Source organism: Heteronotia binoei, chromosome 13 (assembly GCF_032191835.1).
Source record: "Heteronotia binoei isolate CCM8104 ecotype False Entrance Well chromosome 13, APGP_CSIRO_Hbin_v1, whole genome shotgun sequence".
Taxonomy (NCBI): Eukaryota; Metazoa; Chordata; class Lepidosauria; order Squamata; family Gekkonidae; genus Heteronotia; species Heteronotia binoei.
Genome location: NC_083235.1, coordinates 4,255,257 through 4,282,220, shown reverse-complemented (window position 1 = coordinate 4,282,220; position 26,964 = coordinate 4,255,257). Strand labels below are relative to the sequence as shown.

At 46.5% G+C, this 26,964-nt stretch overlaps 1 protein-coding gene across 1 annotated transcript in view; it reads left to right on the top strand.

The window, feature by feature from the left end:
- DCAF15 (DDB1 and CUL4 associated factor 15) overlaps nt 1–26,964 on the top strand; it is a 62,300-nt gene that overhangs the window by 11,934 nt on the left and 23,402 nt on the right. Inside the window, exons 4-7 of the mRNA XM_060252809.1 lie at nt 1,926–2,032; nt 11,118–11,254; nt 14,005–14,175; nt 25,061–25,630. Of these exons, the coding sequence (XP_060108792.1) occupies nt 1,926–2,032; nt 11,118–11,254; nt 14,005–14,175; nt 25,061–25,630 (985 nt within the window). The remainder of the gene's footprint in view (nt 1–1,925; nt 2,033–11,117; nt 11,255–14,004; nt 14,176–25,060; nt 25,631–26,964) is intronic.

The following is a 26,964-nucleotide window of genomic DNA, read 5'->3' as shown; positions in this document are numbered from 1 at the left end:
ATTACCTGTATAGATACAGATAATTATATCTGTATAGATACAATGTGCTTGAAACATGCTGGGTCAACCTAAAAATAAACCATCATAATATAGCGATGGAAGCTATTTTGCTGCTGGTATGTTGGGGGTTGTTTTTGGTCTGTAGCTCTTACTTCTACTTAAGAGTTTGTGGCCACTGGCTGTCTCTGAGCCCACCCAGCACAGTGCTGTACTTGCTCATGCAGAGGCAAATTCTCCGACCTTGAAGTTGCACCTTTCTGAATCCGTTGAAGTCCCTGGGCTTAGTAGGATTTAACTCTGCTTAGGGTTGCATTGCTCGTCTCACTTGCTGGAATTTAGTCCAGTTCAGATATGACTGTGAGAAGCTACCTTATGAATAAAGAAAATCTTCTTGAATCAGGATGTAGTTCAGGGGTGGCCGAACTGCAGCTCGGGAGCCAAATGTGGCTCTTTCACACATGATGTGTGGCTCTTGACGCCCCCACCTCCCTGTAAGAGAAGGCATTTGTCTCTTTAAATCACTTCTTCAAGCCAAGCCAGCGGTTTGGCAAATACATTTAAAGCTTCTTCCCTCCCTCCCTCCTTCCCTCCCTTCTTCCTCCCTGCCAACCTCCTCCCTTCCTCTCTCCCTTCCCTCCTTCCCTTCCTCCTCCCTCCCTCCCTTCCCTTCCTCCCTCCCTTTCCTCGTTCCCTCCCTTTCTCTCTCCCTTCCCTCCCTTCTTCCCTCCCTCCTTTCCTCCCTCTCTTCCCTCCTTCCCTCCCTCCCTCCCTCCTTTCCTCCCTCCCTTCCCTCCTTCCCTTCCTCCTCCCTCCCTCCCTCCCTCCTTCCCTCCCTCCCTTCCCTTCCTCCCTCCCTTCCCTCGTTCCCTCCCTCCCTTTCTCTCTCCCTTCCCTCCCTTTCTCCCTCCCTCCTTCTCTTCCCTCCCTCCCTCCCTCCCCTTGTAGCTCTCAAACACCTGAAATTTATTCTCTGTGGTTCTTCCATTAAGCAAGTTTGTCTGCCAGGATGTAGAGCAGGTTGAGTCCCCTGTAACAATTCAGGGATCGCCGTTGCTTGAATCCTCGGCTACTGCACGTCAGAAGCTTGGTTCGCTCAAAGTCTTACCTCACAGATTCAGTGAACAGCTGCCTCTCATTGCTTATTTAAAAACCTGCTTTCATTTAACTGTGGAGGTCCACCGTAGAGCCGAGTTCCTGAGCACACTGAGATTCTGATTTATTGACTGGATCAATAAACTTTAATGCGCATCTTACACTCTTTTTTTGGCATTTCCTGGGAGTAAGTTTTTCTCCAGCCGTGTTCCATGAAGTCTCTTGCCATTTCTTCATAGCAAACTTTTCTCCCTTTCTCACAATACGAGAACTCGTGGGCATTCAATGAAATTGCTGAGCAGTCGGGTTAGAACTGATAAAAGGAAGTCCTTCTTCACCCAAAGGGTGATTAATGCATGGAATTCACTGCCGCTGGAGGTGGTGGCGGCTACAAGCATAGACAGCTTCCAGAGTGGACTGGATCAGCATCTGGAGCAGAGGTCCATCAGTGGCTATTGGCCACAGCTTATTGTTGGAACTCTCTGTCTGGGGCAGGGATGCTCTGTATTCTTGGTGCTTGCGGGGGGCAACAGTGTGAGGACTTCTAGTGTCCTGGCCCCATTGATGGACCTCCTGACGGCCCCTGGGTTTTTGGGCCACTGTGTGACACAGAGTGTTGGCCTGGATGGGCCATTGCTATTATAAGAACATGGCTTCTCTTATGTTCTTTTAATAGCATTTTGTATGTAGCAAGATGAAATGTATTTCTAATTGGATATGGACGTTTCCCTTTAAGGGCATTGTTGTTGTTGCATTATAAATTGCTGTTATAGCGCTTCACAGTTTGCTGTTTTTTCCTGTCTATGTGAAACTGTGGTTCTTTATTTCTTCAGGTGCGTCAGGTGCGGTTGTTCCAAGATGAAGAAATCTATAGTGATCTATACCTGACGGTATGCGAATGGCCAAGTGATTCCTCCAAGGTCATCGTCTTTGGTTTCAAGTATGTGCCTTTGAACGTAACTTGGCAGTGAACTCACACAAATATTGCTTGCCCCCCTGAATGTCCCATGTTGCTTATGACAGCAAGAAATGTATACACTTGCCTGAGGAATTCTTGGCTCTTCCCTCTTCTACCCTGGCATCAGTGTTCCCTCTAAGAAGAAGATGATGATATTGGATTTATATCCCGCCCTCCACTCTGAATCTCAGAGTCTTAGAGCAGCTCACAATCTCCTTTACCTTCCTCCCCCGCAACAGACACCCTGTGAAGTGGACGGGGCTGAGAGAATTCTGCCAGAAGCTGCCCTTTCAAGGACAACCTCTGCCAGAGCGATGGCTGATCCAAGGCCATTCCAGCAGGTGCAAGTGGAGGATCAAACCCGGTTCTCCCAGATAAGAGAGCTCTGGCTGACCCAAGGCCATTCCAGCAGCTGCAAGTGGAGGAGTGGAGAATCAAACCCGGTTCTCCCAGATAAGAGAGCTCTGGCTGACCCAAGGCTATTCCAGCAGCTGCAAGTGGAGGAGTGGGGAATCAAACCCGGTTCTCCCAGATAAGAGAGCTCTGGCTGACCCAAGGCCATTCCAGCAGCTGCAAGTGGAGGAGTGGGGAATCAAACCCGGTTCTCCCAGATAAGAGAGCTCTGGCTGACCCAAGGCCATTCCAGCAGCTGCAAGTGGAGGAGTGGAGAATCAAACCCGGTTCTCCCAGATAAGAGAGCTATGGCTGACCCAAGGCCATTCCAGCAGGTGCAAGTGGAGGAGTGGGGAATCAAACCCGGTTCTCCCAGATAAGAGAGCTCTGGCTGACCCAAGGCCATTCCAGCAGCTGCAAGTGGAGGAGTGGGGATTCAAACCCGGTTCTCCCAGATAAGAGAGCTCTGGCTGACCCAAGGCCATTCCAGCAGCTGCAAGTGGAGGAGTGGGGATTCAAACCCGGTTCTCCCAGATAAGAGAGCTATGGCTGACCCAAGGCCATTCCAGCAGGTGCAAGTGGAGGAGTGGGGAATCAAACCCGGTTCTCCCAGATAAGAGAGCTATGGCTGACCCAAGGCCATTCCAGCAGCTGCAAGTGGAGGAGTGGGGATTCAAACCCGGTTCTCCCAGATAAGAGAGCTCTGGCTGACCCAAGGCCATTCCAGCAGGTGCAAGTGGAGGAGTGGGGAATCAAACCCTGTTCTCCCAGATAAGAGAGCTCTGGCTGACCCAAGGCCATTCCAGCAGCTGCAAGTGGAGGAGTGGGGAAACAAACCTGGTTCTCCCAGATAAGAGTCTGCGCACTTAACCACTACACCAAACCGGCTCTCAAAGATGGGTTAGTGTGAGCTAACTCAATTTTTTAGCCTCCAGCTCACACATTTTTGTCTCAGCTCAGGAAAAATGGGCCTAGAGCAAACTGATTTATGCAAAAGCTCACCGTTTTACTACCTGTAGCTCCCCACTTTAATGCCAGTAGCTCACAAAGTAGACTTTTTGCTTACCAGACTCCACAGCTTAGAGGGAACACTGCCTGGCATACCAGTCACTTTAAAGATTTGGAGAAGTTCTGTATCACGTGACGACTTCACCAGGTCTGGAAGGTGTCTTGATTTCCTGGTGCTTTTGCATTACGGTGAGTCTAGAACAAACAGTAACAAAATTAAAGGAAAATTAAAAGCTGACATCTTTGTCTGGCGTGGTACGTGGCTAGTTCGTTGCCCTAGTTCAAATAAATTTATGATGGATAAGGTTGTTGCGTATCAGGTTTGGGTGATGTTTATTGCCTCTTATGTGGCTCCTTCTCTCGTTAATTTTAACTTCAGCCTGTTCGATCCCGGCGGAAGCTGGGTTCAGGTAGACAGCTCGAGGTTGACTCAGCCTTCCGCCGAACTGCTGGTGTCTGGCTTATCTAGTTCTAGCCACCAGGTGAAAACTTGAGTTTACCTCTGAGTATGACTTTTTTTCCCTTGCTGCCTGATGATCTTCTGCTGTGTTTAATAGGTGTAATGAATTTTCAGGTACAAGGGAATGGGGGAGGGGAATAGAAGGAAAGGGGAAAGGAAAGGGTACATAAATATGAAAAATTTTGTAATGTTTCTACTTATACAATGCTCAATTCCTGTCGTCATCGGTATCAGTGATCTTATAATATTCACTGCAAACAGATCTTGTCAGTAATACCATACAATAATCATTAATATCTCTTGAAGCTCCTACTAAGACAAGAATATAATTGTATATGGCAAAAGTTATCATAAATTGCCTTAATTGTCTTATTTTGGAAGTTTATATATCACAACATAACCAGATATATTGCTTGCCCCCCCCCAGTTTGGGGGCCAGTTTGGTGTAGCGGTTAAGTGTGTAGACTCTTATCTGGGAGAACCGGGTTTGATTCCCCACTCCTCCATTTGCAGCTGTTGGAATGGCCTTGGGTCAGGCACCGCTCTCGCAGAGTTGTCCTTCAAAGGGCAGCTTCTGGGAGAGCTCTCTCAGTCCCACCCACCTCACAGGGTGTCTGTTGTAGGGGGAGAAGATACAGGAGACTGTAAGCTGCTCTGAGTCTCTGATTCAGAGAGAAGGGCGGGATATAAATCTGCAGTTCTTCTTATATAGTGGTTCCCATATTTTCTTAGTTTCACAGAGATTAGCATCTCTTGGTCTGGCTGATAGTGTATCTATTTCTGCAAATTCTAAAAACTTAGAAATTAAATTCTTCTTATTCTGTAAGTTATGATAAATTCATTTAGCGGCCTGAGACCAACGTACCTGCAGGACTGCAAGGAAAACACAAGCCCTGACCAATGCTTCCTCTAAAGCTGTAGAGTCTCATGAGCCCAAATTCTACTTCGTGAGCTACTGGCAGGGCTTTATTTGTAGCTGGAACTCCTTTGCCTATTAGGCCGCATCCTCCTGATGCAGCCAATCCTCCTGGAGCTTACAGTAGGCCCTCTACAAAGAGCCCTGTAAGCAGGGGTGGAATTCTAGCAGGAGCGCTTTTGCATATTAGGCCACACACCCCTGATGCAGCCAATCCTCCTGGGGCTTACAGTAGGCCCTCTACAAAGAGCCCTGTAAGCAGGGGTGGAATTCTAGCAGGAGCGCCTTTGCATATTAGGCCACACACCCCCACCCGATGTAGCCAGTCCTCCTGGAGCTTACAGTAGGCCCTGTACAAAGAACCCTGGAAGCTCTTGGAGGATTGGCTACATCAAGGGGGTGTGGCCTAATAGGCAAAGGAGTCCCTGTTCCAAAAAAACCCCTGTCTACTGACATTCAAGTTTTGAGCTCCTGCATAAATTACGTTGCTCTGGAGCCCTTTTTCCTGAGCTAAGACAAAAATGGGTGAGCTGGAGGCTAAAAAGCTGTGATCTAGCTCACACAAACTCAGCTTATTTTTGTAATTTCTGTAAATGTCTTAGCTTCGAGGGAATACCGGCCCTGACAGGCCTTGCACTCTTTGGATAATCATTTCCTGGTAGTCCCCAGCCTAAAAGACGTCCATGTAGCCTCAACCAGGGCGAGAGCGTTCTCAGCTCTGACCCAAACCTGGTGGAACCAGCTCCCAGTAGAGATCAGGTGCTTTGCAGGATCTTCTGCAGTTCCGCAGGGTCTGTGAGACGGAGCTAGCTCTTCCACCAGGCTTTTGGGTGAGGAAGCGGGTGTCAGAACCACTTGGCCCCTCCTCCCACGGCTTGCTGGCAGCTGCTGGGTTATGTTTGCTCTGATCATCTAAGAGCAGTGAACTAACTGTACTCACCTCTCTCTCCTTTACTGTGATACAGAGCTGGGACACTGGAATGATTTATTAGGTTGTCGTCATGTTTTTTAAGGGTTAACGTTTTATAGTGGCTGAAATTGTTTCTTTGTTCTGCTTTTATGTTTTGACCCGCCCTGAGCCCGCTTGCGGGAAGGGTGGGATAGAAATTGAATAAAACAATGATTATTTAATCCGGTGTGCATTTTAGGACATGGGTGTCAAACATGCATTCCGGGGGCCGAATCAGGCCCCTGGAGGGCTCCTATCAGGTCCCCGAGCAACTGACTGTCATCTGCTTCCTTCTCCTTATATCTTGCTTCCTTCTGCATCACAGCTTGGTTTGCAAGGATTGCTCAGTCGCACAGCAGAGCTACAGAGCAAAACCTCTATTTTCTCCATTGGCTGAGAATCCTCACTTGGGGAGGAAGGGAGAGGGAGAGCTTGCTTTGCCAGGCTCTCTCAATTGCACAGCAGAGCTACTGAGCCAAGCCTCTCTTCCATTGGCTGAGGCTCCCCCCTGCCTAGTCCCCTGGGGAAGAAAGGAAAGAGCCCAGTTCCCTGGATCCAATGGGAGAAATACAAAGAAAAGCACCTTAAATGTGTGCTAACATTTTAAGCATGTTTTAATTTTTTTTAAAAAATATATTTAATTGTGTTTGTGTCCTTTATAAAGTTTAAGAACATAAGAACATAAGAGAAGCCATGTTAGATCAGGCCAATGGCCCCTCCAGTCCAACACTCTGTGTCACAGAAGAACATAAGAGAAGCCCTGTTGGATCAGGCCAGTGGCCCATCCAGTCCATCACTCTGTGTCACATAAGAACATAAGAGAAGCCCTGTTGGATCAGGCCAATGGCCCCTCCAGTCCAACACTCTCTGTCACAGAAGAACATAAGAGAAGCCATGTTGGATCAGGCCAATGGCCCATCCAGTCCAACATTCTGTGTCACATAAGAGAAGCCCTGTTATATATTTAATTGTGTTTGTGTCCTTTATAAAGTTTAAGAACATAAGAGAAGCCATGTTAGATCAGGCCAATGGCCCATCCAGTCCAACACTTTGTGTCATAGAAGAACATAAGAGAAGCCATGTTGGATCAGGCCAATGGCCCCTCCAGTCCAACACTCTGTGTCACATAAGAACATAAGAGAAGCCATGTTGGATCAGGCCAGTGGCCCATCCAGTCCATCACTCTGTGTCACATAAGAACATAAGAGAAGCCCTGTTGGATCAGGCCAATGGCCCATCCAGTCCAACACTCTGTGTCACATAAGAACATAAGAGAAGCCATGTTGGATCAGGCCAATGGCCCCTCCAGTCCAACACTCTGTGTCACATAAGAACACAAGAGAAGCCCTGTTGGATCAGGCCAGTGGCCCATCCAGTCCAACACTCTGTGTCACATAAGAACACAAGAGAAGCCATGTTGGATCAGGCCAATGGCCCATCCAGTCCAACACTCTGTGTCACATAAGAACATAAGAGAAGCCCTGTTGGATCAGGCCAATGGCCCATCCAGTCCAACACTCTGTGTCACATGAGAACATAAGAGAAGCCCTGTTGGATCAGGCCAATGGCCCATCCAGTCCAACACTCTGTGTCACAGAAGAACATAAGAGAAGCCATGTTGGATCAGGCCAGTGACCCATCCAGTCCAACACTCTGTGTCACATAAGAACATAAGAGAAGCCATGTTGGATCAGGCCAATGGCCCATCCAGTCCAACACTCTGTGTCCCACAGTGGCCAAAATATATCTCTCTTACCTGATCTTAAATAGGTACACACATGGCCTGGCCTCACATGTCCTGGCCCAACAGGTCTCATTTATGTCAGATCCGGTCCTCATAACAAATGTTCTAGAACACCCCTGTTCTAGGATATTATAGATATTATTTTATGCTCTTCTTTGGAGGGTTAATAGTGTACTGAATGCGTTAAAGCTTGGAAGTTGCCACTGTACCCATGTGGATAAGCTTCTGTGGGGGTTTTAAATTCCTAAAATACAGCAATTGGTTTTGTATAAAATGACCCTATAACAGGGGTGGCCAACAGTAGCTCTCCAGATGTTTTTTGCCTACAACTCCCATCAGCCCCAGCCATTGGCCAGGCAAAAAACATCTGGAGAGCTACCATTGGCCACCCCTGCAGTGAGTCTACACTTTCCCCCAAGCAAGCTGGGTACAAGAAATTGAACGAAAGCAACTTGAACTCCTAGATAAGCGAAAGCAAGAGCCTTTGGCTGGGGCTGATGGGAGTTGTAGGCAAAAACCACCTGGAGAGCTACCATTGGCCACCCCTGCCCTATAAAATACCAGCATTCACTTGGAGAAGATTTGAATTTGAGCTTAGTAGCAACTTAAGAGGCTGACAAGATTTTTGGGGTATAAGCTTTTGAGGATTGAAGTTCCTGTATCTGATGAAGGGGACTTTGACTTTTGAAAGCTCGTCCTCTGAAAACCTTGTTGGCATCTGCTACACTGCAGGGGTGGCCAACGGTAGCTCTCCAGATGTTTTTTGCCTACAACTCCCATCAGCCCCAGCCATTGGCCATGCTGGCTGGGGCTGATGGGAGTTGTAGGTAGAAAACATCTGGACAGCTACCGTTGGCCACCCCTGCAGTGAGTCTACACTTTCCCCCAGCAAGCTGGGTACAAGAAATTGAACGAAAGCAAGTTTAACTTGAACTCCTAGGTAAGCGAAAGCAAGAGCCTTTCCTTAAGAAACCTTCTGGGGTGGCCAGTGGTAGCTCTCCAGATGTTTTTTTGCCTACAACTCCCATCAGCCCCAGCCAGCATGCCCAATGGCTGGGGCTGATGGGAGTTGTAGGCAAAAACCACCTGGAGAGCTACCATTGGCCACCCCTGCCCTATAAAATTCCAGCATTCACTTGGAGAAGATCTGAATTTGAGCTTAGTAGCACCTTAAGAGGCTGACAAGATTTTTGGGGTATAAGCTTTTGAGAATTGAAGTTCCTGTATCTGATGAAGGGGACTTTGACTTTTGAAATCTTGTTCTCTGAAAATCTTGTTGGCATCTACATTGCAGGGGTGGCCAATGGTAGCTCTCCAGATGTTTTTTACCTACAACTCCCATCAGCCCCAGCCAGCATGGCCAATGGCTGGGGCTGATGGGAGTTGTAGGCAAAAAACATCTGGAGAGCTACCCTTGGCCACCCCTGTGCTACAGGAATCAAATCCGGCTGTTCTGCAGACCAAAATGGCTACCCTCTGAAACTCACTTGAAGGAGGTAGCGTAGATGCCTCCGTATAGAGTGGGGCTGAAGTTCTGAGCTGCCTGTATTTGGGGGAAGGGTGTTAAGTGGTCTTGAGCAGTTTTTGGAGGGAAAAAACCCTGCCCAGTGGAGAATAGAGGGGTGGGACTTGGATGGAAGGATCAAAAAGCCCAGCTAGAGAGAGGGGGGGGGGGTGCTCTCTGGAAAGGCTGCAGCCGTGAGAGCTCCCTCATCCAAAGAGTGGTGAGGCAGTTGAAATTAGAGGAAGGGAGCCAATAGTTAGTTGTGTCAGGGCTTTTCATTTTGGTTTGTACCGCCTTTACTGTTTCCTTGTTGACTATTGCACTAAAAGTTACAACAAAAGTTGTTTGTTCTTGAATACTTAACAATAAGCTTGTTGTTGTTCTACTGGCTGGGTCCTTGCCAGTGATCCCTCTAAGCTGAGTTCATGTGAAGCAGCTCACAGTTTTTTAGCCTCTGGCTCACACATTTTTGTCAGCTCAGGAAAAAATGGCCCCAGAGCAAACCAATTTATTCGATAGCTCACAACTTTTAATGCCAGTAGCTCACAAAGTAGAATTTCTGCTCCTAAGACTCCACAGCCTAGAGGGAGCATTGGTGCTTACCTACCTTTGGTCACATTTAAAAGGTACTTGCTGAGAAGGAAGACGCAGGATTCGGGTGAGGGCTCTGGGCCCGCCCAGACCAGGCGTGGCCAAACTTGCTGAACGGAAGAGCCGCATAGAATAAACGTCAGATGTCTGAGAGCCACAAGACATGAACGTCAGATGTTTGGGAGCCGCAAGAAAGGGAGGGAGGGAAAGAGATGGAGGAAGGAGGGAGAGGTGGAAAGAAAGCAACTTTAACCTTAAATGCATTCTCCAAGCTGCTAGCTGGCTTGACTTGGAGAAGTGATTTAATAATAATAATATAATAATAATAACTTTATTTTTATATCCCGCCCTCCCCCGCCGAAGCGGGCTCAGGGCGGCTAACAGACATGGAAATCCCATGATTCATATAAAACAATGTAAACAATTTTAATATATCAGTTGTATAATAAATTAATTTAAAATAGATAAAATGGGTGCTAAAATACTGTGATCATAATATCCATAAGATGGCTAGATGTGCATACGTCAGATTAATCGGGTTCCATCTCGAAGGCAAGCTGGAAAAGAAATGTTTTGCAAGCCCTGCGGAATTGGTTCAGGTCCCGCAGGGCTCGCACCATCTCTGGAAGGTGGTTCCACCAACGAGGGGCCATCACTGAGAAGGCCTGCTCCCTAGTAGCCTTCAACCTAGCATCTCTTGGCCCAGAGATTGTTAGTAAGTTCTGAGAGCTAGATCTCAGTGCTCTCTGGGGCACATATGGGGAGAGGCGGTCCCTTAGGTAGGCAGGTCCTCGGCCATATAGGGCTTTAAAGGTAATAACCAGCACTTTATAGCGAACACGGTACACAACCGGCAGCCAATGCAGATCCCGCAGCCCAGGCTGCGCAGGTTCCCACCGTGGTAGTCCCTCCAGCAGCCTGGCCGCCGCGTTCTGAACTATCTGAAGCCTCCGTGTTCGGTATAAGGGCAGCCCCATGTAGAGGGCATTGCAGTAGTCTAGTCTCGAAGTGACCGTTGCGTGGATCACAGTTGCTAGGTCGCTGCGCTCCAAGAAGGGAGCCAGCTGCCTCGCCCTCTTGAGATGGAAGAAGGCGGATCTAGCAGTGGCGGCTATCTGGGCCTCCATTGATAGAGAGGATTCCAGTAGCACTCCCAGGCTCTTGACTTTGCGCACTGGTACCAGTGGCGCACCGTCAAAAGCCGGTAGGGTAATCTCCCCTCCCGGTCCGCCGCGGCCCACGCAAAGGACCTCAGTCTTCGCCGGATTCAACTTCAGCCCGCTCAGCTGAAGAGCAAATGTCTCCTCTGTGGAGTAGTGGGGGCTTAAAGAGCCACACAGTATGTATGAAAGAGCCACAGTTTGGCCACTCCTGTCCCAGACAGACCTTTACCAGGGTGGTGGCAGCCGTTGGAGACCCTCCCTGGTCTCTTGCTTGCTAGCAGGTGAGTGGGCCTTTGCAGCCTTTCCTGAAACTGACCGCTGTTTCCTCCTTCCTGGTAGCACCCGCTCATCGAACGGCCTGCTCATCAACATGATGATGAGCGACGAAAACCACCGGGATATCTACATCAGTACAGTCGCCGTGCCCCCTCTGGTGCACTGCCCCAGCTGCAGAGACATGGCCATCGCCCACCCAGGTGAGCAGACCCGCCCCCCCCCCCCCCCCGGGCACATCCTCGCAGCGGGCTCTTCTGCAGCGGGGCTTGAATCGTGGAAAACAGAAGCGGGGAGGGATTTATATGGTTAACAGACTTGAGAAGAAACAGGGTAAAGAAAAGGCTGGGGACCCTTGGTGTAATACTTGGAGCCTGGCTACGGGAATCTGAGGGGTTAATGACTGGGAAATGGTTTCTTTCTTTCTTTCTTTCTTTCTTTCTTTCTTTCTTTCTTTCTTTCTTTCTTTCTTTCTTTCTTTCTTTCTCTCTCTCTCTCTTTCTCTCTCTCTCTCTTTCTCTCTTTCTTTCTCTCTTTCTCTCTTTCTTTCTTTCTTTCTTTCTCTCTCTCTTTCTTTCTTTCTTTCTTTCTCTCTCTCTTTCTCTCTCTCTTTCTCTCTCTCTTTCTCTCTCTCTTTCTCTCTCTCTTTCTCTCTCTCTCCTTTCTCTCTCTCTCCTTTCTCTCTCTCTCTTTCTCTTTCTCTCTCTTTCTCTCTCTTTCTCTCTCTCTTTCTTTCTCTTTCTCTCTTTCTCTCTCTCTCTCTCTTTTCATCTTCCATGTGCTTCCAGTCATTTGAGCCCCCCCTTCACAATAATCAAGCCAGTAATAAATCAGAGGCAAGGAAGATGTACAATAAAGAAATCTTTGACAGCCACAAAACACTCGTTTGATTTTGTCGCCTGCCCTGTCCTAAAGCTCAGAAAATGTCTGTATGCATGTATGTATTTTATCAAATTTATATTCCGCCCTCCCCTAATAGGCTCAGGGCAGCTAATCAGTTAAAAACCACAAAGAATATTTCAAAAGCCCAGAATATACAATAAAATCAATTCCATACGTTTTCCGACCATTAACAACCCAAGATGCATGTCAGTGTTTCTGATTACCTCTATTTGTCTAATGAGAAAATGTAGCATTCTTGTAATACTTTTGAAGAGCACTCTGTTGCTCATATGCAACTCTATCTTGGGACAGGCACAAACCAGCTCATGAATAAAAGTTCATGATGAATTTTGGCCAGTTTGCGGTTTGCAAAGTGATGCTCGCAACTGAAGAGCCACCGCAGACTTCCACAAATGTGGCAGCTTGTGAAGTGCCAAAGCAGGGATTTAAACTCCTGCTTTTTGCTCTTCAAAAAAAACAGCTGAGCAGTGGGGAGCAGAAAGAAGGGTTTAAGTGTCTCTGAGCCATTTAACCCTCTGCTTTCTGCTTCCCTCAAAAAGTGGTGGGGAACTGAAAGCAGGAGTCATGAACTAATATGAACTGAATTGGTTCACGAATCCCAGCTCATTTTGGTTTGTGACTCAGCCATGAACCGAACCGCAAAACTGCAGTTGGTGCCCATCCCTAATTATATTTCAATTGCGATTCCTTTGAAGAAGAAAAAAGATGATATTGGATTTATATCCCACCCTATCCTCTGAATCTGAGTCTCAGAGCCACTCACAATCTCCTTTACCTTCCTCCCTCACAACAGACACCCTGTGAGCAATGTTCCCTCTAAGCTGCAGACTCTTGAGAGCAAAAATTCTACTTTGTGGGCTACTGGCATTAAAGTTGTGAGCTGCTGCATAAATTAGTGTGATCTTGGGTCATTGTTTCTGAGCTAAGACAAAAATGTGTGAGCTGGAGGCTAACAATCTGTGAGCTAGCTCACGCTAAGTCAGCTTAGAGGGAACGCTGCCTGTGAGGTAGGTGGGGCTGAGCGAACTCTGACAGAAGCTGCCCTTTCAAGGACAGCTCTGTCAGAGCTATGGCTGACGCAAAGGCCATTCCAGCAGCTGCAAGTGGAGGAATGGGGAATCAAACCTTGAAAGGGCAGCTGCTGTCAGAGTTCTCTCACAATCTCCTTTATCTTCCTCCCCCACAACAGACACCCTGTGAGGTAGATGAAGATATTGGATTTATATCCCGCCCTCCACTCCGAAGAGTCTCAGAGCGGCTCACAATCTCCTTTACCTTCCTCCCCCACAACAGACACCCTGTGAGGTGGGTGGGGCTGGAGAGGGCTCTCACAGCAGCTGCCCTTTCAAGGACAACCTCTGCCAAAGCTCTGGCTGACCCAAGGCCATTCCAGCAGGTGCAAGTGGAAGAGTGGGGAATCCAACCCGGTTCTCTCAGATAAGAGCGCTCTGGCTGACCCAAGGCCATTCCAGCAGCTGCAAGTGGAGGAGTGGGGAATCCAACCCGGTTCTCCCAGATAAGAGAGCTCTGGCTGACCCAAGGCCATGCCAGCAGGTGCAAGCGGAGGAGTAGGGAATCCAACCCGGTTCTCCCAGATAAGAGAGCTATGGCTGACCCAGGGCCATGCCAGCAGGTGCAAGCGGAGGAGTAGGGAATCCAACCCGGTTCTCCTAGATAAGAGAGCTATGGCTGACCCAGGGCCATGCCAGCAGGTGCAAGCGGAGGAGTGGGGAATCCAACCCGGTTCTCCCAGATAAGAGAGCTCTGGCTGACCCAAGGCCATTCCAGCAGCTGCAAGTGGAGGAGTGGGGAATCAAGCCCGGTTCTCCCAGATAAGAGAGCTATGGCTGACCCAAGGCCATGCCAGCAGGTGCAAGTGGAGGAGTGGGGAATCAAGCCCGGTTCTCCCAGATAAGAGACAACTCACAACCACTACACCAAGCTGGCCTGCCTTCTGCCAAGCGTTTTGTGGAATTTCCCCTTCGCTGGTCTCTGTGCACAGAACTTGCCGTGAGTCCTTGCTGGTGCTGATGTGTGTGCGCTCCCTCAGGTGACCCCAACGCCAAATGCTTGCAGCACGGCTTCATGCTGCACACCAAGTACCAGGTGGTGTACCCGTTCCCCACATTCCAGCCAGCGTTCCAGCTGAAGAAGGACCAAGTGGTGCTCCTCAATACCAGCTATTCTCTCGTGGCCTGTGCCGTTTCTGTACATTCTTCCGGTAAGAGACCCGGGGGTGGGGGGGCTGGTGCTACACAGAGCCGTTTTCTCTTTGGATGGTGCATTGGACTTCTAGGTGGGGGTGCATGCAAGCCCTCCTGTTGCTTTCTAAAGAACAATTTTAAAGACTTCCAGCCTCTGAACACAACACTGTGAACTGCTGTTCCACCATTCTTTTGAGACGGGGGCCCTAGTTATGGCATCAGTGCACAGAAAGCTTCTTTTTAGTGGGTTTTGCGAATTGGGTGTATCCCACTGTAGTAAGACGAAAGCTGCGGATGTATACCCCGCCCTTCTCTCTGAGCCAGAGACGCAGAGCGGTTTACAATCTCCTATATCTTCTCCCCCTCCCCACAACAGACACCCTATGAGGCAGGTGGAGCTGAGAGAGCTCTGACAGAAACTGCTCTTTCAAGGACAGCTCTGCAAGAGCTCTGGCTGACCCGAGGCCATTCCAGCAGGTGCAAGTGGAGAAGCAGGGAATCAAACCCGGTCCTCCCAGATAAGAGTCCGCACGCTTCACCACTACACCAAACTGGCTCTCCAGATTGGGCACTCCCATGCTTTTCATAAGAACATCAGAAGAGCCCTGCTGGATCAGGCCAGTGAGCCATCTCATCCAGCATCCCGTCTCACACTGGGGCCAGCCAGTTCCTTCCCAGGATGTTGTCTCTTGGCACTGGGATCCAGACGTTCTGTGCAGTCATGCCCAGTAGCCGCTGCTAGACTTCTCCATGGATTTGGCTCATTCTGTTTTACGGTCATCTCTGCCTGTGGCCCTCACGACATCCTCCGGCAGCAAATTCCACGTTTGAATCACTCGTTGTGTAAAGAAGCCTTTCCTTTTGTCTGCCCTGAATTTGGTGCCCCTCAACTTCCTTGGGGGCCCCTGAGTTCTAGTATTTGGGGAGAGGGAGAAAAAGATCTCTTCGTCAATTCTTTGTCAGCTTTTCCGGACAGCTTCCTTCGATTGCCGTAACTTTAATTAGAATCTGAGAGTTGGAAGGGACCTCCAGGGTCATCTAGTCCAACCCCCTGCACAATGCAGGAAACTCAAAAATCCCTCCCCCTAAATTCACAGGATCCTCATTGCTGTCAGATGGCCATCCAGCCTCTGTTTAAAAACCTCCAAGGAAGGAGAGACCACCACCTCCCAAGGAGGAAGCCTGTTCCACTGAGGAACTGCTCTAAGCTCACAAATCCCTCCCCCTAAATTCACAGGATCCTCATTGCTGTCAGATGGCCATCCAGCCTCTGTTGAAAAACCTCCAAGGAAGGAGAGCCCACCACCTCCCAAGGAGGAAGCCTGTTCCACTTAGGAACCGCTCTAAACTCACAAATCCCTCCCGCTAAATTCACAGGATCCTCACTGCTGTCAGATGGCCATCTAGCCTCTGTTGAAAAACCTCCAAGGAAGGAGCACCCACCACCTCCCAAGGAGGAAGCCTGTTCCACTGTGGAACCGCTCTAAACTCACAAATACCTCCCCCTAAATTCACAGGATCCTCATTGCTGTCAGATGGCCATCCAGCCTCTGTTGAAAAACCTCCAAGGAAGGAGAGCCCACCACCTCCCGAGGAGGAAGCCTGTTCCACTGAGGAACTGCTCTAAACTCAGAAATCCCTCCCGCTAAATTCACAGGATCCTCACTGCTGTCAGATGGCCATCTAGCCTCTGTTGAAAAACCTCCAAGGAAGGAGAGCCCACCACCTCCAAAGGAGGAAGCCTGTTCCACTGAGGAACCGCTCTGACAGTCAGGAAATTCTTCCTCATGTTGAGCCGGAAATTCTTTTAATTTCAACCCATTGGTTCTGGTCCTACCTTCCGGGGCCACAGAAAACAATTCCACACCATCCTCTAGATGACAGCCCTTCAAGGACTTGAAGATGGTGATCCTATCACCTCTCAGCCGCCTCCTCTCCAGGCTAAACATCCCCAGCTCCTTCAACCTTTGAGCTGTTCTAAGTTCTTCATGTCTGCTTTGTTCACCTAATGGCCCTGGAGTTTATTGTAATGTTATCTTCCTCCCGTGGCATATTCAGGCAGTGGAAATTTTGTTATTGTTGTTGCCTAAACATTATGCGCGTAGATTGGACACTGAACAGTGAAAGGAATGTATCAGTCTTCATCTTAGAAATGAATCTTGTCTTCAACCTAGAAAGCCGACTTGAAAAGGAAAGCAGTTTTACGTCTGCCTGGATACAGTTTTGGGTTTGGGTGGGAGTTAAAGACGAATCAGCGCTTGAAATGTTGATTCCGATCTTTTCTCACCCCGTTGGAATCACTTGACAAACTGGTTCTATGGCTTTTTTGGTAATGTTGAAAGAGCCCCGTGGCGCAGAGTGTTAAAGCTGCAGTCCTGTAGTCCTAAGCTCTGCTCACGACCTGAGTTCGATCCCGGCGGAAGTTGGGTTTTCAGGTTGCCGACTCGAGGTTGGCTCATCCTCCCGTGGTTGGTAAAATGAGTCCCCAGCTTGCTGGGGGGAAAGCGTAGATGACTGGGGAAGGCAATGGCAAAACCACCGCATAAAAAGTCTGCCGTTAAAACGTGAAAGCAACGTCATCCCAGAGTTGGAAACAACTGGTGCTTGCACAGGGGACTACCTTGACTTTTTAAGAGCCCTGTGGCGGAGTGGTAAAGCTACAATGCTGCAGTCGGAGCCCTCTGCTCATGACCTGAGTTTGATCCCGGTGGAAGCTGGGCTCAGGTAGCCGGCTCAACTTTGGCTCAGCCTTCCATCCTTCCGCGGTCGGTAAAATGAGTCCCCAGCTTGCTTGGGGGAAAGCATAGATGACTGGGGAAGGCAATGGCAAACCACCCTATAAAAAGTCTGCCATGAAAACATCGTGAAAGCAACGTCACACCAGAGTTGGCAACGACTGGTGCTTGCACAGGGGACTACTTTATCTTTTTTAGAGACCTAAAGTCAACAGACAACATATGCAAGCTTCAAGTGGCATGGTAGCTTTATTAGCAAAACCGAGCGCCTGTATTAAACAACAATGCGCAGCTGTTCAGAACACAGGAAAATATACTCCTCATTTAAGTAAATGTCTTATGCCACTAGTAAGGTTGAACATATATAAACATATGAAGGTGCCTTCTACTGAATCAGACCCTCTTTGGTCCATCAAAGTCAGTATTGTCTTCTCAGACTGGCAGCGGCTCTCCAGGGTCTCAAGCTGAGGTTTTTCACGCCTATTTGCCTGGACCCTTTTTAGTTGGAGATGCCGGGGATTGAACCTGGGACCGTCTGCTTACCAAGCAGACGCTCTACCACTGAGCCACCATCCCTCCCCTGCTCTCCAGGGTCTCAAGCTGAGGTTCTTCACGCCTTCTTGCCTGGACCCTTCTTAGTTGGAGATGCTGGGGATTGAACCTGGGACCTTCTGCTTCCCAAGCAGATGCTCTACCACTGAGCCACCATCCCTCCCCTTATATTTATATATTGTATGCAATAGTTAATACAAAAGTACTTAACGCTCTATTCATACATCTCCAACAGTGACAAAGTACTGGTAAGTTTCTCAGTCCATGTCTTATAAGACAAATCTATTCTAGAAGCAAAAGTCTGTCAAACAAGAGTGCTCAGAAAATTGTTTAAGAGGACAAAGAACTTCCGGAAGACAATGAAACTCTTAGGGAAACGCTGAGGCCTGTTGCTCCTGAGGTCCCTTGCCCGACAATCATTTCCAACGGATGTGGGGTCTATTTCAAGGGCTGGGATTTCTTCCTCACCAATAATTTGTTACGGAACAGTAAAGCCTTCTTTCCTGTGGTCAGCCCAACTTACAGTTTGAGAATCTGGCAAGACAATCTGACTGTGACCAGCCCTTCTTAGCGTCTGAGACCTGGCTGGGGTGGCCACCCAACTCGGGCCTTGTCTGACTTAAGAGATCCTTAAATATACCACAGATGTTATGCAGTGCCAGTTTCTGTGCATGGCCGGTGCGTGGGAGTGGCAGGGATAAATGAACCGATTGTAAAAGCCGAAGAAGGGTCGATTACAGTTTCTGAAAATTGGCTCCCGTTGAAGTTGTCTGCTGCCACTCGTCCTTACTGCTCTACTCTTAACAGAGCTATGGGGTGGGAGCCGTAGCTCAGCAGTAGAGCCTCTTTCTCCCATGCACAAGTCTTGTCACTTGTGCCTCCAACTAAAAGGGTTGAGGAGAAATGGTCATGTGATGGTCTTGTCCCTGGATTCTCCAGCTAAAAGGATCGAGTAGAAGTGGTCACGTGAAGGTCTTGTCCCTGGCACCTCCAGCTAAAAGGGTCATGTGAAGGTCTTGCCCCTGGCACCTCCAGCTACAAGGATCAAGTAGAAGTGGTCATGTGATGGTCTTGTCCCTGGCACCTCCAGCTACAAGGAGCAAGTAGAAGTGGTCATGTGAAGGTCTTGTCCTTGGCACCTCCAGCTACAAGGATCAAGTAGAAGTGGTCATGTGAAGGTCTTGTCCCTGGCACCTCCGGCTACAAGGATCATGTAGAAGTGGTCATGTGAAGGTCTTGTCCCTGGCACCTCCAGCTACAAGGATCATGTAGAAGTGGCCATGTGAAGGTCTTGTCCCTGGCACTTCCAGCTAAAAGGATCAAGTAAAAGTGGTCATGTGATGGTCTTGTCCCTGGCTCCTCCAGCTAAAAGGATCAAGTAGAAGTGGTCATATGAAGGTCTTGTCCCTGGCTCTTCCAGCTAAAAGGATCAAGTGGAAATGGTCACGTGATGGTCTTGTCCCTGGCACCTCCAGCTACAAGGATCAAGTATAAGTGGTCACGTGATGGTCTTGTCCCTGGCACCTCCAGCTAAAAAGATCAAGTAGAAGTGGTCACGTGAAGGTCTTGTCCCTGGCACCTCCAGCTAAAAGGATCAAGTAGAAGTGGTCATGCGGTCTTGTCCCTGGCACCTCCAGCTAAAAGGATCAAGTAGAAGTGGTCATGTGAAGGTCTTGTCCCTGGCACCTCCACCTACAAGGATCAAGTAGAAGTGGTCATGTGGTCTTGTCCCTGGCACCTCCAGCTAAAAGGATCAAGTAGAAGTGGTCATGTGAAGGTCTTGTCCCTGGCTCCTCCACCTACAAGGATCAAGTAGAAGTGGTCATGTGGTCTTGTCCCTGGCACCTCCAGCTAAAAGGATTGAGTAGTATTCTCACAATTTTTATTGCTGAATCTCACCATTTTTTAAAAATAAAATAAAATAAAAATGTAAAATAAAAAAAACCCTGTGAATTAAAACCGTAAATAATTTCAAGTTTCTTCATTTCTTATTACAACTTGTAATAATAAAGGAGGAGGAGGAGGGGGAAATCTTGGACTGAGTTAAACAGATATAAGGCTTAAAAAAGGCAAACACTGATATTGTTTGGAAGTTTTGTGCTCACTCCCCCCCGAGAGTGGAAGAACTGCAGATCAACGTCATTACAGGATATGACGTCTGGGAACATCGTGAGACTTCACAACCATAGATAACGAGACTTTGTGGCAAGTGTGGGCGGAAGAGACCATCAAGGGAAGGGAAAACTACATTTTTTTAAGCCCCTCTAGGACTAAACCATAGAGAAACATCAAGCACCATTTTGGGAAATTATAACTTTTTAAAAATTAATATCTGGACCCAGGGGCATAGAAGGACGGCGATTTTGGGCTTTTCTGAAAGGGCATGCCCTAATCTATAAGACTGGACCATTTAAAAAGAACTTGGTGACTTCAGTTGTAAAGCCTATATTTATAATGGGAAGGCAGTAATTTCAGCCCCAAAAAAATTACAGACAAGAGCCAAGACATTAGAAGAGGGCAAAAAGGCTGATACAAAAGAACAGATGGATGCCATGGAAGCTAGATTGTCTAAACTGATTAAAGATTCTATAAGTGATTGTAAGAAGGAATTAAAAAAAATATAGAAGTTCTCAGTAAAGAGTTTAAATCAGTATCCAAAAAAATCCAAGAGGTGGAAGAGAGAGTGAAAGACCATGATGAAAGAATTAATACAGTGGATTCCACTATTAAAAAATTGCAGGACAAAGCATTACTGCAGGACTGCAAATCAATGGAAAATCAGGTACGTTTGAGAGGTGTGCCTGAAAAGGATGGTGATTTAAGGAAATACATAATAAAGATTATTGCTGAATATGTTGGAGATGATCCTGAGGAGACTAATTGCTTTCATGACTATATTTACAGGGTCAATTCAGAATATGCAAGGAAAAATAAACTACCAAGAGATGTGGTAGTGAGATGTGTAACAAGAGACTTGGTGGGAAGGATTCTAAGTAAACAGTATGAAGGCAAGCTGATTGTGGAAGGCAGTGATGTTAGAATTATGAAAGAATTACCAAGGCAAGTCTTAAGTGACAGAAGATTATATAAAAAACTGAGCAATTGAGAGAGAGTCAAATGAGATATAGATGGATTCTCCCAGAAGGATTGGTTTTTGAATACAAGGGGAAGAGGATTACCATTACAAGCACTCAGGAGATGGAGAAGTTTTTGGTGGAGAATAAAGAATTTGGAGGTTCAGATTAAAATAGAAAACCATGATGGATTACAAATTATTATCTTGGAATGTAAATGGACTTAATTCACCACAAAAAAGAAAGGCAACTTTTCATTGGATTGGGAAGCAAAAATGTAACATAATTTGTCTACAATAAGTACATATTAAACTATTGGATTACAAATATTTGTGGAATAAGCAATTTGGTATGGAATTTTTTTCATTGGCTAAGGAGAAAAAAAGAGGTGTGGTTTTTTATGTAAAACAGGAATCGGAACCAAAATTGATTATTAAGGAGGATGATGGTAGATATATTGCAGTGCAACTGATGATGAACCACAAGAAGACTTTGCTATTGGGACTGTATGCTCCTAATGGAGCAAAAGATGCTTTTTTAAAGGACATTATGCAGCAACTTGATCAAGAGACATATGAGCAAATCATGTTAATGGGAGACTTTAATGGTATTTTGGACAGATCTGGGAAGAAGCATAATGAAGGTAAACTACCCAAGTCTTTTTTTGAATTAGCCAAGCAGGAAAATCTTGTGGACATTTGGAGGGAGAAAAATCCTACAGTTAGAGACTATACCTTCTTTTCAGCTCGACATAACTCTTTCTCAAGGATTGATATGTTATGGAGTACAAAAAATTTGGGACTTACAACAAAAGAAATAAGAGATTCTTCCGAAAATAAGAGCAGTTCATAATCCAATAATGTGGTCTGCGAAACCTACCAAAAAGACTTTAAGATGGCGAATAAATGAAGATTTACTGCAGAAAGATGGGGTAGTAGAATCTCTGCAAAAAGAGACTAAAGCCTTTTCCCAAGTAAATGAAAATGAGGACGTTCAATATCAAACGGTGTGGGATGCTTATAAAGCGGTGATGAGAGGTATTTTAATCACATTGAATAATAAAGACAGAAAAGCTAAAGAGAAAAAAATGACAGACATCAGAAGGAGATTAAGAAGAAGGAGAGAGAGCTTATAAAGAGACTGGGGGGAAAGAAGATTTTAAAAGAAATTGGAATTCTACAGGACCAACTAAGACACTTGTTAAATAAAGAAGTAGAATGGAACTTAAAAAGGCTTCAACAGAAATCTTTTGAGAGTGCAAATAAAGCTGGAAAATACTTGGCCTGGCAAATGAAAAGAAAAAGGGAAAATAAAATTGTTAATAAAATTAGTTTGGGCAACAAAGAAATTGTTGACCAGGAAGGAATCAAAAGAGAGTTTTATAAGTAGTATGCAAATTTGTATAAAAGTCATGTGGGGAAAAAAAGAGAAAATAGATGCCTATTTACAGGAAATTAATGTTAAACCCCTAACGGACAATATGAAAAAGATCTTAAACGACCCAATTGGTAAGGAGGAATTGAAGCGGCAATTAACTTAATGAAGCCAGGGAAGGCTCCAGGTCTTGACGGTTTTACAGCAAGATGTTATAAAGTTCTTAAAGAAACTCTACTTCTAAAACTTCAGAAATTGATGAACATTATAAGAATAGATGGGAAGATACCTAATACTTGGAAAGAAGCAGTAATCTTGTTGATACCAAAAGAAAACAGAGATGTGACTAATGTAAAAAACTATAGACCAATTTCATTGCTAAATAATGACTATAAAATATATGCTAGAATTTTAGCAGAACGCCTGAAGCAGTATTTGAATAGTTTTGTTAAAGAGGAACAAGCAGGGTTTCTCCCCAGAAGGCAATTAAGAGAAAATATCAGAACTGTAATAGATATAATAGAATATTATGAAAAACATCCTGAAAAAGAAGTAGCTTTGCTTTTTGCTGATGCAGAGAAAGCTTTTGACAGTGTTCATTGGGACTTTATGTTTGGAGTAATGGAGAAATTGGGATTGGGTGAAGACTTTGTTAGAATGGTAAAGGCAATATATACTGACCAACAAGCAAGACTTTGCATAAATGCAGATTTGACAGAGAAAATAGCAATTTGTAAAGGAACAAGACAAGGGTGCCCTCTATCCCCTTTGATATTTATAATGACGCTGGAAATACTGCTTATGCAAGTTCAAGAAGATAAGGAGATAGAGGGTTTGAAATTAAAAGGCTTTTCTTACAAATACAGAGCGTTTGCAGATGATGTAATGTTTATAAATGAAAACCCAACTCAAGTTACACCGTTGCTGCTCCAAAAAATAAAAGAATATGGTGAACTGGCAGGCTTTTATGTAAATAAAGAGAAAACAAAAATTTTGTGTAGAAATATGTCAAAATCTAAGCAGATGGAATTACAAAATTTAACAAACTGTGAAGCGGCCTCTAAAGTAAAGTATTTAGGAGTAGAAATTACAACAAAGAATATTGACTTATTTAAAAACAGCTATGAAAAGCTTTGGCGGAAAATTGAGGTGAACTTACAAAATTGGGTTATGAAAACTCTGCACTGATCAAATCAACAAGAACACTAAAGGAACTTGATATGGAAAAATGTAATAATGAATGGCGAAAGTTTCAGAACTATGTGGAAGAACATTGGAGAGTGAAAGGACGCTTGGTGATATTTGATAACGGATAACTTGTTTATTAGCTATTTTTAAGTTACTGAGACAAGAATGATAGTTAAAATGAGAGTATGAGAAAATATTTTGTTCTTTCTTAAAAGATTATAATAAGATAGATAATATGACTTAATTTAGTATATCGGATTATTAATCGAATGAGGTAATAACCATAAAGAAATATAAGTTCCTTTTTTCTTTTTAAACAGTTTTTTTTTTAAATGTTAAATTACCTTTATTGCTTTTATATTGTAAGTAACACTGGGGAAGTCTTGAAAGGGAGGAGGGGAGGTGGAAAATGTGATGCAACAAATAATTGACTTTTGTTTGAGAGAAGTAAATGAAATAGTGATATAATATGTTGTAGAATAATAAAAATTGTTTTTACCAAAAAAAGTTTCTTCATTTCTCCTACAATTCTCTGTTTTTTAAAATTTGGGGGAGGGGGGGTGGGCAGCACCAAATGCCCTAGCACCGACCCTGTTTCTGTGCTTGGGAATTCACTAGATGGGAACTCTGTGTAATGGAAAATGCTCCAGCTCCAGGTGGGCTGTGGAAAGGTGGCAACCAGATCTGATTCCCCCCAGAATGAGGGTAAGAACCTCAGTCCCGTTATCGGCATCTAAATACGTGGCCAAACTTGCTTAACGTAAGACAGGGTTGCCACTTTCGGGAAAGTCAGGGAAATGAAAAATAAAATTTTAGTGGCAACCCTGTAAGAGCCACATAGAATAATCATCAGATGTTTGAGAGCCACAAGACATGAACGTCAGATGTTGGAGGGAGGGAAGGCAGGCAGGCAAATAGATGTGGGGAGGAAAGAGGGAGAGAGAGAGGTGGAAGGAAAGCAACTTCAAATGCATTCTCCAAGCTGCCAACTGGCTTAGCTTGGAGAAATGATTTAAAGAGACAAATGCCTTTTCCAAGTCAGCTGACAGGCAGTGGGGGCTTCAGGGTGTGTGAAAGAGCCACGTGTGGCTCCCAAGTCACAGTTTGGCCACCCCCGGCTTATACTGAGGTCTGGAAATGTTGGCAGAAGTTTGCTTGTTTGTTTATTCGCCTCCTGTCCCACCCTCCGCCAACTCAGGCTCAGGGCGGCTCGCATTCAAAGGTCATAAAAATAATAAATAATAAAAAAGGAAAGGTCCCCTGTGCAAGCACCAGTCGTTTCTGACTCTAGGGTGACGTTGCTTTCACACTGTTTACACGGCAGACTTTTGACGGGGTGGTTTGCCCTGGCCTTCCCCAGTCATCTGCACTTTCCCCCCAGCAAGCTGGGTCCTCATTTGACCAACCTGGGAAGGACGGAAGGCTAAGTCAACCTCAGGCCGGCTACCTGAATCCAGCTTCCGCCGGAATCGAACTCGGGTCGTGAGCAGAGAGTTCAGACCACAGTACTGCTGCTTTACCATTCTGCACCACGGGGCTGCTTAGTATTAATAAATCATAACATAAAAATATAAAGTACATCGTAAATAAAAGCAATATTAAAACTGTATCATAAAGCAACATCAGGTGCTCTTTTGATCTACCAGTGGAATATATTGATGTATTGGTAATGGTGGGTAGCTGCCAATTCAGTCGATGTTAAGTTTTGTTATTTAGCTGTTACTGCTGGATGTCCTATTAAGAGAGAGGTCCCAATCACAGTAGAGTGTTCGAGGTGGGCCAGATAGTGTCTATTTTTATGGGCCAGATGGTTTAATATCTGTTTTTTTCCCCACGTTGTCATGGATTTTAATTCAGAAATGCCTGGCGGAAGAGTACCGTTTTGCAGGCCCTGTTTCAGAAGCTACTTCAGAAGTTGCTCTGCGTAGCATGTGGCCACCAGCTTTTTCTTAACGCTTCCCTTTGGTGCTTCCTTTCAGACGACAGCAGCTTCTGCCAGATCCTTTACGACAGGAGTCGTCACCCCCGATCCCCTGCCGGCGAAGCGTGCCCCCCGGCCGTCCCCTCGCAGTGTCCCAGCAGCTCAAAGGACGGGCTGGAAAGAGACAGTGGCTCACGCCAGGGCACAGCTGCGTTGCAGCGACCCCTCCCAGCACCTCCGCAAGACACAGAAAGCCACGTTTCGCCGGCTGTCGCTATGGCGAAGGAGTTTGTCGCAGACATCTTCCGAAGAGCTAAAGAAGCCAAAGGCTCTGCCCTGGCAGAAGAGGGAGCGGGCGCTGGGCCAGACCACCTTCTTGACTCAGGGGCTTTGGGCCAGGGTGCTTTAGCCTCTTGGGATCTCGGGAAGAGTTCGGGGTCTTGCTTGCACACCGGTGGCTTTCCCAGCTCCGCGTCTTCTGGAACAGGAAGCGCTTCTGACACAGGAGGGTCACCCAAGGGGTCTCCCAGCGCCGAACCAGAAGGCCAGCCAGCTGAGCCGGGCTACGTGAACTATACCAAGCTGCGCTACGTTCTGGAGCCCAGCGATCTTTCAGAGGCAGAGGATGGTGAGTCTCTTTTCAGATCGTTTCCGGGGAAGGAAGGGGCAGCTGTCAAGCATACGGGTTCAATGACGAGTCGAGGTTGCTACAAAGACTACGTTTATTGACAGACCGATACTTTGGCTCAAGCCGTGGCTTGAGAAGAATGAAACCAATACATTGATACACAAGTTTTAAGATACACTTCAAAGGGATTCTTACGGGGAGGGGAAGCAGGGGAGCGTTTACACATAGAATATCAAAACTACATACATTCCCAGGGCGTTATCAGGCATTCGGCCTTGCATTGCCCAATGGCTCATCCTCCCGTAGAAGTATTCCTGGGAAGGTGCTGATTGCTTTGTTCCCTCTAATTAACAGTCATAAAGAAAAGAGGAGCCAGGAAAGAATAATAAACTTGCAGCATTTGGTTCTCTGGGATCTTACCCAGGCCTGCTTTTGTCAGACTATAAACCCATCGGTTATTGATCAGTATTAGCCATGCTTGACAGCAGCAGCAGGGTGGGTGGCAGACATCAGACTTTAGCCAGGAGGTTTGATAGCAAAAAAGGGCCCCGTGGCGCAGAGTGGGAAAGCCACAGTACTGCAGTCGGAGCCCTCTGCTCACGACCTGAGTTCAATCCCAGCGGAAGCTGGGTTCAGGTAGTCGGCTCGAGGTTGACTCAGCCTTCCATCCTTCCGAGGTTGGTCAAATGAGGAGCCAGCTTGCTGGGGAGAAAGTGTAGGTAGATGACTGGGGAAGGCCATGGCAAAGCAGCCCGTAAAAAGTCTGCCGAGAAAACGTTGTGAAAGCAAAGTCACCCCAGAGTCGGAAACGACTGGTGCTTCCTTTCCTTGATAGCAAAGGCATAAAGCTCTGTCACTCTTCTTTGCTCTGGGAGAGTGTTACGACTCAGGTGGGTCTTACCAATTGCTGCCACCATTCTGGGTTCAGGGCTCCCCTTGAGAAGGCCCCTCCCAAGCCCTTCAGGATTCCTTTAGCTTAGGCCAAATAATAGGCATGAGGACCAGGCACAGTGGACAACAGAAAAAAAAATGTTTTATTTAAAAGATCAGTCAGTGCAATATAAACAAACAAGGCTCATTAAACAGTAAAAGGAGTGAAGGGGAAATAAACAAATGCCCTGACACGTCTGAACTTACTGTCCCTACTCTACTAACACTCACCCCTTGCCTTGGGTGAGGGATCTTTCCCCTGCTTCAAGCTCTTCAGGCTACAGCCTGCCTCCAGCTCAGCCTTCCAGGAAAAGACCACCCCATGCCTGGACTTGGCCCTTTTATCTTCTCCTCCCAGGTCCTGTGGCGCAGAATGTTAAAGCTGCAGTACTGCAGTCCTAAGC